The 14,968-nt window shown below is 31.3% G+C and overlaps 2 protein-coding genes across 2 annotated transcripts; one reads left to right on the plus strand and one right to left on the minus strand.

The window, feature by feature from the left end:
• The first annotated feature begins 4,423 nt into the window (after positions 1-4,423).
• LOC125835959 (uncharacterized) lies at positions 4,424-6,866 on the plus strand. Its single transcript, XM_049515065.1, has 5 exons — positions 4,424-4,697; positions 4,797-5,307; positions 5,378-5,579; positions 5,682-6,161; positions 6,367-6,866. The coding sequence occupies exons 1-5, from the start codon at positions 4,424-4,426 to the stop codon at positions 6,754-6,756; spliced, it is 1,857 nt and encodes a 618-aa protein (XP_049371022.1). The 3' UTR covers positions 6,757-6,866.
• A 2,189-nt stretch (positions 6,867-9,055) lies between these two features.
• On the minus strand, positions 9,056-12,232 carry LOC125835921 (uncharacterized). Its single transcript, XM_049515025.1, has 5 exons — positions 11,819-12,232; positions 11,213-11,723; positions 10,917-11,118; positions 9,691-10,167; positions 9,056-9,605 (listed from the first exon to the last, which is right to left on the minus strand). Exons 1-5 carry the CDS (start codon positions 12,165-12,167, stop codon positions 9,159-9,161), a joined length of 1,986 nt encoding a protein of 661 aa, XP_049370982.1. The 5' UTR covers positions 12,168-12,232; the 3' UTR covers positions 9,056-9,158.
• Positions 12,233-14,968: the final 2,736 nt, after the last annotated feature.

Raw genomic sequence — 14,968 nt, forward strand, 5'->3', positions numbered from 1 at the left:
AAGTTTAGGGTCCAATATATGTATTATGCCTATTCAAAAACTATATGGAAAGTACTATAAATTGTATCTCTTTTCATATCAATATGATGAAAAACTAGTCAAAATAATATCGTTTGACTCTCAAAAAGAAAACTTTGTTCCCAAAGGATTTAGACTTTAAGTCAAGCATTATATTGAACACGTAAAATTTCTTCTATCTTATTATTTTGGAATTCGACACCAATTTAGTTGGGTTCTATATTTGATTCAACAATAATTTATACCGCTTAACGGTGTAATTTGGACAAATAAAAATCCTCTCCTTTTTTTTTATTTTTTTCACTTTCAAAATTTGTACAACATGATGTATAAAAAGGTATATATGCTTTTATACATTATACATACATTGCATATACATCTTTATACATTATATAACCATATATTAATAGTGTATAACTATGTTTAAACAATATATTCACACTATTTTATAGGGAATTTGAAGCCAAAAGAAAAAAGGAAAAAGAAAAGAAAAGAGAGATTGCACCAAGACTAGTTCGTGCTTCTTTTAAAGAGATTTTTTCTTTTTGGACAGATAATTATTCTTAAATTATAATCATATTTGTCACTATTCTATATCTGTCGATACATCTAATAGTTAAGCTAAAATTGGTTAACTAGATTACCAAATGTTTGGATGGGTTAAAATAGATTGAGTAAATGAATAGACTAGTTATTAATCAGCTTATAAGATTTGAGATGAAATGAGATAAAATGCACGTTATAATCAAATTCTTGTTGAGTTTAATTGCTTTATTTGATTTTTTGAATAATTTTTTAGTACAACCTAAATAAAATAAAATGTCTTTTTAAAAATATATTGACAATATTTCTCATCAGTCAATTTGAGCGATATATAACCCCATTTTTCATGAATTGAACTAATAAATAAGTGGGTCAATAACTTATCCAAACTTTATTGAACTCCATATATGTATAAGATTCACAGAAAAGAAAAAAAAAAGAGAATTTGATTTGGATGAGATAAGAGTGAAATTATCAAAAATCAATTAGTTCATGTTTAGAAAGTCATCTTGATAATTAGATTTTGTGTAATTATAATGTTGATATATTTGATTGGCTATGCAATTATTTGATTAGCAGATAATTACTATCCCAATAATTACACCAATTTCAGTTACCAGATGACTTTTCAAATAGACCTTATTCTTCTCTCTTCTCTTTGATGTGTATATACAACTAATTAACCACATGGCGTAATCTCATCATCTGCACCTCATTTAAGTTGAATGAATATCAACCTTTCATTCTTCATTTTGTCAATCCATTTATTTGACACCTCTAGTTATTACTTATTATATTGTATCATACGTTAGTTTTTTGTTTTGATTGTTATTTAAATTTTATTGTATCCATATATTAAATTCATCATTATGTAACGATAAATAATCTCACTTTATATAAACAAATAATTTGATGTAATTGCTTCATTACCTTATCCTCATATTTTTTTTCTTATAATAGTTCTACTTCATATCCTATTTTTCTCATAAATATATTTTACAAATTGTTGATGTATGACATTATGTAACAATTAAAAAAGATACAATCTATATATACAAACATTATATTCATTAAAACAATACGATTTAATACAACATATACACAATAACATAATACGATATATTATAAAAACAACGTATTACAATCCTCCTTTGACAAGAAATATTTGATCTTGTTGTGCACGCTTAGTTCAAAATATTTTTCCTCTGAAAAAAAGGGGTTACCTAAATATAAAAGTTTGATTTTGTAAGGTACTCCCTACCTTCTATATTAATTGAATTTTTGAGGTATTTCACACCCTTTAAAAAAAGTAGATTAAGATATAAATTGAACATAGTTTTCCACTTTTACCCTTATTAATTATTATCAAATTTATTGAAGTCATCACATTGAAAATCCAAATAAAGGGTAAAATTGAAAGAACACTCTAAAAGTAGTCTTGAAAACTCAACAATTAAGTTAATTTGAAAAATGAAAAATATCTCAAAAATTCAATTAATATGAAATGGAGAGAGTATTAATAATAGTTTGGCAGTTTTTTGAATTATTGGGTCTAGCTATTATTAAAATAAATAAATAGGATATATGAGTTGTCTTTTTCTAGATTTTTTTTTTTGGTGTATCAAATTCTAATCAGAAAATTCATTATGAATTGTTCAGCAAAGTAGTTCCATACACATGGTGAAAATAAATGTAAGAGACATAGATCATCGTAACAATTGAAAGTAGCAGGGCACCTACCATATCTTGCTTCGTGATCGTTTTTTTATATTAAAGAAAATAATTTTAATATATTTTAATATTTTTATTATTTATTTATTTGTTTATTAATTATTAGTCTCTTTCATCCCTACTTCCCAGTGTAATAGAGGCCTTTCTAATAAAAAAAAAGATTGTGTAGCTCATAATGTTATGTACAAAAATAACATTCGATTTTTTTTTAAAAAAAAAAAGGAGGGGGGGGGGGGGGGGGGGGGGTTTACTACAGAATGGAAGATTTAAGAAATTAGATTATAATGTTATATACACAAATAACATTCTCATTAAAAAGCAAAAAGGGGTTGCCATAGAAAGGAAGATTTAAGAAATTAAACTTTAATGTTATGTACACAAATAACATGAATTAAATAGAAGAAATGGTTACCGTAGAAAGGAAGATTTAATAAATTAAATTTAATGTTACGTATACAAAAAACAATAGAATTAAATAAAAAAAAGGGGGGGTTACCACAAAAAGAAAGATTTAAGAAATTAGATTAACAAAATATTTTGGGTTAAAGTTATGTACACTAATAATGTGAAAAGAATATTATATTATTGAAGTAGTTTATTGTTTAACCATCATTGATGTGAAATGAAAATAGCTAAGGGACTTTTGATTTCAAAATAAAGTTAAATGACTATGAATGATTTTTGTGTTACAAGATAAAGTGAAGTAATTTTTTGAAACATAAACTATTAGTTGAGTGTCGTTTGAGAAATTAACTTTTCTTATGCGAGACATGTAAACTTCTCTTTTAAATAAAATTTGTGCTCTGATATGCTTATACTCACAAAATTTAGAATAAAAAACCAAACAATGCTTCTTATTTCAAGAATAATTTTCAAAAGTTTTGAATTTTATTTTAATATTAACTCATACCATGACCAAGCAAACTTTTGAGTTTTAAAGGAATAAAAGTAGATGCATGAATAATGGAAAATATTTGTTCCTATTGTTTTGGATAAATCGATGGGTGCAAAATAATAGAAATTCCTTTATGAAGCATGTAAAATAATTAAGCTAATTAAACTTTTAAACCCCCTGAATAAAACAAACCGAAAGGCGCCAGCAGCTTTATATAGTAACTAATAATTTAAATGTTGAAATTTTGACTAATCTATCTTTGATTTAAAAGTTCTATTTGGGTCATTGCTTATTAATTAAGAGAACTGTTTGTACTTTATTTTTAAATATTCTTACGTGTGTAAGGTATTAATATTGTGATATAATTGAGACATTTCTTGAAAAACCAAAGTCATAATTCTGTATTATACAAATATATATAAGTTGAAGTTGACCAAACTATGATAACTGATTTACCGTATCGCAAAATCGAAACTTTAAAATATCAAACCTTTGGTATGGTAATAGAATAGTATTTTTAAAAATTGAAATTACTGAACCTAACTTTTCAATACCATACCATGCCCACCCTAGCTAACATCATAGAAATAACTTTATTTCTTAATCAAACCTTAAAGCAAGTGACACGTTCTGATTCTGAACCGCCTAACCATCCAAATGTAGGATATAGCCACACACCTGCCTCATCAACATGTTAGTATGGGCCGTAATACCAAACACTTGTTAAGATCAAATATTTATTATCGTGCTAGAACCTACAATAACTTTATTTTTTAACTAAATTTCTCAAGCAAGCGTCATGTTAAACCATGACACTGACCTTAACTATCCCTCGCCCATCACCTATGCCTCACCATAACAAAACTCATGGTTTCGATGCCAATATATATAGTCTCATAGGCAAACAAAGGGAACAAAACCATCAAAAAGAGATCATAGACAACTTCATAAAGAAACTTTATTTCTTGGTCATCACTTTGCTCATCAATGATAAATATAAAATAAATTAATTGATGGATCTAAGTAGGACCACGTAGATATCATTCAAGTTAGAAATTAAAAACCTCAATTATAGTCTCTATTCCTCTAATTTTTTATACCAAAAAAATTCAACTCTGTTTTAATTCCTCTTTGAAATAAATACCAGCACGTTATCATCATCTCAAACACAAATAAAATTCTTGTAAGTTTTGTAATATGGAATTTGAGCAACACATAAACATAAGAGACCAAAACATGAAGAAGTACAATAATCTTAAAACTACTTCACATGAAGATCACTTTGGTATAAGAGTTGATAATTCATTTCATTCAAGAGAAAATGGTATTTCTAAGAGTGATTCTCCTGAAAAGAAACTTTCATGGTTACGTTCTCAGGTTATTGGTGCAAATGTTGATTTTGAAACGCCTTTTGGAAGACGTAGGATGACTTATGCTGATCATACTGCATCTGGAAGATGTCTTCATTATATCGAAAACTATATCATTAATAATGTCCTTCCTTTCTATGGTATGTTCGTTTACCTTAATTTTATAGTAACTACATAGTACTGCTTCATCCTTAACCAGAGGGAAAAGATAATAACGACTATTGTATTGTTTTGTGCAGGTAATAGTCATACTAGTGATAGTCATGTGGGATATCAAACAACAAAAATAGTGCATGAAGCAGCAGCTTATGTGAAGAAATGCTTAGGTGGAGGAGAAGAAGATGTAATTATATTTTGTGGCTCTGGTTCTACTGCTGCTATTAAAAGGCTACAAGAAGTTATGGGGATTTCAGTCTCTTCTATACTAAGAGAAAAAGTACTCACAAGATGCTTTCGTAATGAAACTAAAGAGAGATGGGTTGTGTTTGTTGGACCTTATGAACATCACTCTAACATTCTTTCTTGGAGACAGAGTTTAGCTGAGGTTGTGGAGATTGGATTGGACGAAAAAGGGCTAGTAGACATGGAAGCCTTGAGGGATCAGCTTGAGTTCTATAAGTCTACGAATAGACCATTGTTAGGTTCATTCTCAGCTTGTAGTAATGTTACTGGGACTTATTCTGATACAAGAGCCATCGCTCGTCTACTTCACAAAAACGGAGCTTTTGCTTGCTTTGACTTTGCAGCAAGGTATGCTATAAGAATTGTTATATTATGTCATGTCACGAAAAGACGACTAATTTTGGGTGTTATGTTGCAGTGGTCCATACACGAAAATAGAGATGAGATCAGGAGAGATAGATGGATATGATGCTGTTTTTATTAGTCCTCATAAGTTTCTTGGAGGTCCAGGCACACCTGGAATTCTTCTAATTAACAAAGCACTATATAGATTGGGGACTTCACCTCCATCTACTTGTGGAGGTGGTACTGTTGACTTTGTCAACCCCTTTAATGAAAAGGTATGTATATACTAATTAAGTTGTGCGGACTCTTCATCTTTTGTTTAGCTCTCATGATAATTCTGAAGCTAAAAGAATCTTGATATACAATAAAATTAACAGGACACACTTTATGTGGAGAATATTGAAGAAAGGGAGGATGCAGGAACACCACCAATCATTCAGAAAGTGAGAACAGCACTTGCATTTTGGGTGAAAGAGTTCATAAGTCACAAAGTAATTGAAAGAATGGAACACACCTACATTGAACTTGCACTACAAAGGCTTCTCCCAAATCCTAACATATGGATTTTAGGAAATGTAACAGCCAAGAGACAAGCTGTGCTTTCTTTTCTCATATATACCACAACTTACTCTTCATCAAATGATAGCAATGGTGAGGAAAGCGCGTTTTACTTATGGGAAGAAACAGGAAAATACAGAAGAGATAAACCTCTTCATGGTCCTTTTGTCGCTAAGCTGCTTAATGACCTGTTTGGTATTCAGGCTAGAGGTGGATGTGCTTGTGCAGGACCCTATGGACATAGTTTGCTCAATGTTGATGAACCTCATTCTCTTGCTTTTAGAGATGCAATTCAAATGGTGAGTTTGATTCACTAAGCTTTTGACATTCCATTTCTTGATGTGCCATATATGGTAAAATGTCTTTCGGGTGCAAATATTTCGCTAACAAGTTTATGCTAAACTGATCATAAAACAGCTCCCTCAAGAACTTGTCCTGTTCACAATGTTCCTCAAGAAATGGTACTGTTACATCATTTTACATAAGTTATCTTTGAATTGACAGGGCTATAGTGGAGTTAAGCCGGGATGGACAAGGGTCAGCTTCCCCTATTACATGTCCAAGGAAGAATTTGTGTTCATTCTAGCAGCAATAGAATTCATATCCATTTATGGACAAAGGTTCCTCCCTTTGTATCATTTCAATTGGAGGAGTGGCGCGTGGATTTTCAAGAAAAAAGCTTTCAATTGCAACTTTTGCTGTTCACAAATGACTAACATATTGAATATAAGTTGCCATAACACTAAAGAAAACAACCATGGTGGAGGTCTTGTTTACAAGTATGTAAAGTACATTGAGACAGCCAAGCGTATCGCTAGTCTCCTTCCCAAGTTCCCACCTCAACGACCGATACCTGAAGAAATAGACCCCAATCTTGTACCCTTTAGAGTCTGAAGAGCATTAACTTGCTCTGATCCTTACCAATATGATCATACACTTGGCCAATGCCTGGTTGGTAAATTCAAAGTTGACATGTAATAAACTAAAAGTAGTAGAAAAACAATATTGAACATGACATACTTGTAAAGGAAAATCAATATACTGGTTCTCAACATCTCATCATATGAGTTATATATTGGTTTATCACAGCTTAAACAATGTGTTACAGATCAACAGACTGTATTTGGTCTTCAATCAAATCAAATTTTGTTCGTAGCCTTGGGTTATACACTTTTTCTTAAGGCAGAGGTTTTTCTCCCTAATAGTCAAAAAATGAACATTATGTTAAAAGTCAATAACTGGACAGCACTCCATGAGAGGTGACAAATATCCCGCAGAATTAGTTGAGTTGCGTGCAAACTGATCAGGACAACATGGTTATCAAAACAAAACAAAAAATACAACTTGATGTTGTTTCAACTGGCTATGTTGCTATAGCTTCATGATTTTATTCTAACAATAGCTTACTAAAAGTTGTACTGCAGTATCAAAAATCTTAATCACAACAAAAATGGAAGAAGTTTACAATATAATTGCCTCAATAACATCATAGAGAGAAAAAAACATACCGGTGCAAATTGCCTCAATAAACATCATAGTTCTTGGAAATGCTCGCGTTATCCACCCCCTCAGGCCAAGATTTTCATTGAATATCTATTCTCAGTTACGTTGGCCTTCTTTTTGCCAAAACCTACATTAGCATAACACCATAGCTATAAACATCACCACTAGCGGACACTATTCCCTCTGAGCCATACTCTTAGAAAAGAAGGAAATGAAAAAAAAGTTATTCAATTGAAACATAACAATAATTACAATACTAACTGACACTTGCTTTTATTTAGTTCTAGATTTTGGAAGGGCTATATTATGATGATATCATTGAAAATAGAAAGAGACTAGAATACCTGGTGCAATATATCCAAGAGTGTCCAATATCTCGGTATGTGCCATGGACTTGCTTATGGCTAAAAACATGAGCCACCATATCTTCATCCAAAAGAACATTTGCTGGCTTTAGGTCGCAATGAACTATCAGAGTGTCATTACCATGGTGCAGATATTCTAACATTTCTCATTACTTTGCATTCGGTAATCAAACCTTTTGCATACTTGCTCATTTCATCCAAAACCTTTGTACATAGAGCTAGAACTTCCCACGCCAATTAAATTTGATCCGTGAAATTTATTTGTTGCTCGTTGTCCTTTCTTCTTTCGTTTCATTATTCAAGTTGAGACAAACAAGAATATCAGAAAGAATGAAGTAACCATCAGAGTAGCAATATTTAGCACACACTCCTTAAACTTCTCAAGTTTGGAAGCATTTGTTATGAACAATGGAGTTTCCCCTTCGAGCTGATTGACTCCCAAGTAAAGTCCTTCAAGCTAATAGACAGTATTGCAAGAATAGAACCTATTAACCGATTATTAGAAAAGGACAAGTCTACAAGTTGGCTCAAATTTCCAATTTCCTTTGGAATGTTGCCACTCACTCTATTCCTATACAAACTGAAGTTGATCAATTTTGTGAGATTTCCAATCGAAGGAGAAGGATAATACCCGAGTTTATTGAAGGCCCTTTCCACATTTCACCACTGAGTTTATTGAAGGCCAATGAAATTACCTCAACTCTCGGGTTTTGAAATAGACTTGCTGGAATACTTCCTTGGAGCTGATTGTTTTGAATATCAATCACTTGCAAACGAGGCCGGTGGCCAATGCCATAAAGGATGCCACCATGTAAGAAGTTGTTATAAGATTTTGGAAAGCTAGTAGAGCTTCTTTGTCTGTTTCATTTGAAGAAGCAACTGATATAGAAACATAATAACATTGAATTAGAAAGAGAAGAATCCATAAGAAAATATGGTTCTCCATGCTAGATGTTACTATCCACTGGCTATAGAATGTTTTGAAGGGAATTTGGAAGCTTGATTTTTGTAGTGTCCCAAGTTACTCCATTATATAGCACCATGAAAACAGGATCCAACCAAGTCAGTGCAATTTATCAAGTTGATATGGTCCCTTAACATGTCTAGGGAGTTGCTGAAAATTGTCGAATTGTCAAGTTTCTGAAGCTAGCTTAGCCAAACAGTCTGTTAATTAGACTGTTACGTAATACGTAGTATCCTTCTTGATCAACAACAAATGAGAAATGAGAGAGTAAAACACGTATCGATCAACAACAAATGAGAAATCAAAAAATACTTAGTTAATGTTTATCTTAAAGAAAATACAAATACATACTGAACAAGTAAAACAAAACAAGGGGAATACTACTTTTAAGTTATTACATATCAAACGATCGAATTTGCCCAACAAGACATTGGACAAAGTTTATTTCCATATACATATTTTTATCAAACTCTAAAGGACACAAGATTAGTGTCTAGTTCTTCAGGTATTGGCCTTTGATGTGGGAACTTAGGAAGGAGGCTAGCAATGCTCTTGGCTGTCTCAAGATACTTTACATACTTATAAATAATGCCTTGTTTGTTACTATTGGTGCATGATCCTTCTTTTGTGTTATCATGGCAAGTATTACCACCACCTAAGTTCAACTCCTTCATCATTGGTGAGCCACAAAAGTTGCAATTATGATCCCTTCCACCCATAAGAGCCTCCTTCAAAGCTTTCTTCTTGAAAGTCCAAGCACCACTCTTCCAATTGAAATTGTACAAAGGAAGGAACCTTTGTCCATAAATGGATATGAATTCTAATGCTGCTAGAATGAACTCAAATTCTTCCTTGGACATGTAGTAGGGAAAGCTTATCCTTGTCCATCCGGGCTTCACTCCAGTATAACCCTGTCATGTCAAAAACAACTATCAGATCACCTAAAAGATAATTATATACTACATTAAGGTAAATCCTTTATTTATTGAAACTCACCATTTCAATTGCATCTTTGAAGGCAAGAGAATGAAGTTCATCAACCTTAAGCAAGGTATGTCCATAGGGTCCTGCACAAGCACACCCTCCTCTAGCTTGAATACCAAAGAGGTCATTAAGAAGCTTAGCCACAAAAGGGCCATGAAGAGGTTTATCTTTCTTGTTCCCTGTCTCTCTCCATAAGTAAAGCTCATTGTCTCCACCATTGCCATCACTTGATGAAGAGTAAGTTGTAGTATAAATGAGAAAAGAAAGCACAGCTTGTCTCTTGGCTGTTACATTTCCTAAAATCCATATGTTAGGATTTGGGAGAAGCCTTTGTAGTGCAAGCTCAATGTAGGTGTGTTCCAATCTTTCAATAACTTTATGACTTATGAACTCTTTCACCCAAAATGCAAGTGCTGTTCTCACTTTCTGAATGATTGGTGGTGTTCCTGCATCTTCCCTTTCTTCAATATTCTCCACATAGAGTGTGTCCTGGTAATTGTATTGTATATCAAAGAGTCTTTTTTAGCTTCAGAATTATCATGACAGCAAAGCAGAAGATTAAAAAAAATTGAACACACAAGGATAGAAACTTTACATAAACAGTTGAATTTCTCTACTACAGCTTAATTTCTTCTCCAATATTTATTTAAATATGATGTATTTATCCTTTCGATAGTCTGTTGGAAACAACATCTCTGTTTTGCAAAGATAAGGGTAAGGTCTCGTATATCATACTCTTCTCAGGGTCCACTTGTGGGAAACTGGGAATACACTGTGTATGTTGTTGTATGATGTATTTATCCTTTAAATATCTAGACTGGTAATGGAAGAAGAGAGCATGCACTTATAATTCAATTTACAGATGGTTGTTGGAATGTCATGCCATGGTGCCCACTAAATCTAAAATTCAAATAAAAAAAATTATTTTGTTCAAGTACAAGAATTTTGCCTGTCTGAAATTCTTTGTTTGACTTATTAGTCTACTTATCAACTATCTCAAATATGTTTTTGTTTTTTAAGAAGGAAAATGACACGAACCCAATAAATGACAGTCAAATTCATCCGTCATACTCTTTGTACTGATTGTGCAAACTACAATATTTCACAATTGACACAAATAAAGTAAGGTGAAAAGGACATCAAGATCAATAAGAATGAAAAGGACAACACAAAAACTTTCATCATATAATAAGGTTAAACTATACCAAATATATAAAATTTAAATTTAAAATTCTTACCTTTTCACTGTAGGGGTTGACAAAATCAACAGTACCACCACCACAAGTAGATGGAGGTGAAGTCCCCAATCTATATAGTGCTTTGTTAATTAGAAGTATTCCAGGTGTGCCTGGACCTCCAAGAAACTTATGAGGACTAATAAAAACAGCATCATATCCATCTATCTCTCCTGATCTCATCTCTATTTTCGCGTATGGAGCGCTACAACATCACAACATGTGAAAAATTAGTTCTCTTATAAGTACTGTCAGACAGACTGTCAGTATATAGAAGTTAAACTCAATTATAGTCATACCTTGCTGCGAAGTCAAAGCAAGCAAAAGCTCCATTTTTATGAAGTAGACGAGCGATGGCTCTCGTATCAGAATAAGTCCCAGTAACATTACTACAAGCTGAGAATGAACCCAACAATGGTCTATTCGTAGACTTATAGAACTCAAGCTGATCCCTCAAGGCTTCCATGTCTACTAGCCCGTTTTCGTCCAATCCAATCTCCACAACCTCAGCTAAACTCTGTCTCCATGAAAGAATGTTCGAGTGATGTTCATAAGGTCCAACAAACACAACCCATCTCTCTTTGGTTTCGTTACGAAAGCATTTTGTGAGTACTTTTTCTCTTAGTATAGAAGAGACTGAAATCCCCATAACTTCTTGTAGCCTTTTAATGGCAGCAGTAGAACCAGAACCACAAAACATAATAGCATCTTCTTCTCCACCACCTAAGCATTTCTTCACATAAGCTGCTGATTCATGCACTATTTTTGTTGTTTGATATCCCACATGACTATCACTAGTATGACTATTACCTGCACAAAATAATACAATAGTCGTTATTATTATCTTTTCCCTCTGGTTTAGTACTACGTAGTTACTACTATAAAATTAAGGTAAACGAACATACCATAGAAAGGAAGGACGTTATTGATGATATAATTTTCGATATATTGAAGTGATCTTCCTGATGCAGTATGATCAGCATAAGTAAGCCTACGTTTCCCAAAAGGCGTCTCAAAATCAACATTTTCACCAATAATCTGAGAACGTAACCATGAAAGTTTCTTTTCAGCGGATTCAGTTTTGGAAATAGCTTTTTCCCTGACATGAAATGATTCAATTCTACTTCTCAAATCTTCATGTGAAGCAACTGAGGAAGCAATACTACTAATAGAACTACTATGATTATATTTCTTAGTGTTGTTGTTGTGGTGTTCTCTTAAGTTTTCTCTCAATATTAGCTGCTCAAATTCCATTTTGATTCAAAACGCAAAAGTAAAGACAACAAGGAAAGCTTAGAAACTTAGATGAGAAAGTTGAAAGAAAAGAATATTTGTGTTAAGTGTGGTTGAGAGGATGAAAGTAAGGGCTATTTATAAGACAAATTTGGTTGAGATGAATTAATAAATAGAGGGATAATAACGAAAGGAACTTGCTACACAACAACCCAACAAAGTTCACACCATAGCTAGATCAGATCTCGGGTTCGGACCTAGGTATAGAGTACTGTCACTCCAAAATGGATCCTGCAGTGTGCGATCCAAATTTAGTCGGAACTCCAATACAGACTTCAGATATTGAAAATAAAAAAATAAGCTCAAAGCATAAATAAATATATTACTATTTTTACAAATTTTATTTAGTATAATATATATCATACACTTATTATATACTTACGATAGATTGAGTATACACCATATTGACTTGGTATTTTCCTTAACACACAAATGGAATTAAATATAGTACTATGTTTGTTTAATAATACTTGTCAACTTGCTGAAATGGAATGAAACATTATAACTGCCATTCCAACTTCGTATCATGTCTTAATATTTTAATTTAAAATGTAAAATGAATTAATATAAACTAATTATCATCTAATTCACTTTAAATATTTTGAATTGTCAATTATTATGAATTATGGTACTGTTTAAGTAGTTTACAAATATAAAAAAATTCATTTTTAAAATTTTAAAGATTTCATGAGCAAATTTTTGGTCAAACTTAAAATGCTTGACTCTCGAAAAACAAAATATATCACATAAATTGAAACAAAAGGGTATATTTTATTACTATTCTCAAAAATTTCATGGGACAAAAATCTAAAATAAAAAGGTGGACATATTATAAATTTAGAGATAAGTACTTCAATAAATCCTAAGTTTAATTTTGAATATATTTCTTTCAGAATCCCTTGATGGTGTTTCCTCCCATAATCGTGAGGGATCGTTTGGTTGGAAACAAGTTATTTTGAGATTAATTGTTTTGGATAAAGTTATTTCGAGATAAGTTTTCTCATCATGTATATGAGATAACTTATCTTATCACTATTGTATAAATAAATAGTATAATATATAATTCAAAAACTACCTTATACATCCAACCAAACACATAATAAAATAATTCTGTATTTTATGACAAAATTATTATACCTTATATCTCATACCGAACGACTCTTTAAAGTAATTTATTTCACAAAAGATAGAACAAAGACAAAAAAAAATTATTCTAAAATTCATTCTATTCATGACTTAGTAGTAGTCAACTATAATATATCTATCTATACAGTAACTGTAAGCTACCGTTTTGTCAAGTGGATATATAGTGCCTTAAATTAACCGCAGTATGCAATAAAAGAACAATTTTTTCCACAAACTTACTAAAATCACTTAGGACATAATATTTTATATGTTCTTTTAATACCATTATTAAGAATCGGTCTTAGAGTTAAAAAGGATTAAATTGCTTTATTTAATAAATTTAAGATTTAAATAATCAGAATTGAACAAAAGTGCTGTACATTTTTTTCCTTTTACAAAATGAAAATGATAAAGTATTATTGTTTAAAATGTTAATTAAAATTTTAAAACTAGTTTCAATCTTATAAAACGAAATTTATGAATATTTGAAAAAGATGCATTGATATTTGTTTCTCGGATATTTGAGGACATGATTTTAGATAAAATGATATATGAAGGTCGTGAATTATAACATAAGGTTAGTAATTTAACTAGTGAAACATTGCCTTAGCTTTTCGACATTGAATAGGTTGGTGGTGGTCTAGAGTACTATATTGTGTCTGTCCTCATAGTATTATTAGCCTCATTCACGTAGTTTCTTGTTTTTCATATTCGTTATCTTTTGTTGTGTTTCGATTATCGCACTATTTTTTTTTATCATCAATATTCTTTTCTTGAATGTTCTTTACTGCTTTACGTAGTATATTGTCGTGTTTTTTGCACTGCCATTTTTCCTTTACATGACAACTATTTTAATTTGTTGTACTTTAACCAAGGGTCCTTCGAGAATAACTTCTCTACCTTTATGGAATAAGAATAAAATCTTCATGTCTATTCTTTCACAGAACTCACTTGCAGAATTTCATTGGATATAGCATAATTGTTGCATTGGTATTTGTTTGTGAGTTGTTGTTTCCTTTTTGACGTTTTTTTATTCATGCCGCGGTCAAGGTTTAACTTGCTTATTTTATTACATGCTAATTAAACAATATCCATTATTTTGTCCATTATGCATGCATCTAATTTTCTTGGAGACTCAGAATTTACTTGGTCATGAATTATGATTATCGGAGTTGAATATGTGTTGGAGGATTTGAGATTATAAAGTTTATCAATAGAGAATTTGTTTTAGAAATTCTTACAGATTTCGTGTGATTAGAGGTGGATCAAAGATTTGAAGTTAATGAATTTTTATAATAACTTTAAATTAAATTCACAATCAAATATTTATATATTTTAATGAAATTTTTAGTACAAGATCGAGGACCTTTTTTCATAACAAATGTCTTGTATAAGAATTACTTTGTATGTCTTAATTTATATGACATATTTTTATATAGTAACAATTTAACTTTTAAATGTTCTTCTTATAATTCTTAATATAAAATATTTTATAGCTACACGAATATCTATGATACTACATCAGATAAATTGAGACGAGAAGAATACTTTCTATGATAAAAACGACATTTGATAAAATACAAATCCTAGATTTTCTCTTTTGCCATCACACAGATAAAAACAAAGAACCAAGTAAT

Source organism: Solanum verrucosum, unplaced genomic scaffold, assembly GCF_900185275.1.
Source record: "Solanum verrucosum unplaced genomic scaffold, falcon-dt-bn FXZP01000128.1, whole genome shotgun sequence".
NCBI classification, from domain to species: Eukaryota; Viridiplantae; Streptophyta; class Magnoliopsida; order Solanales; family Solanaceae; genus Solanum; species Solanum verrucosum.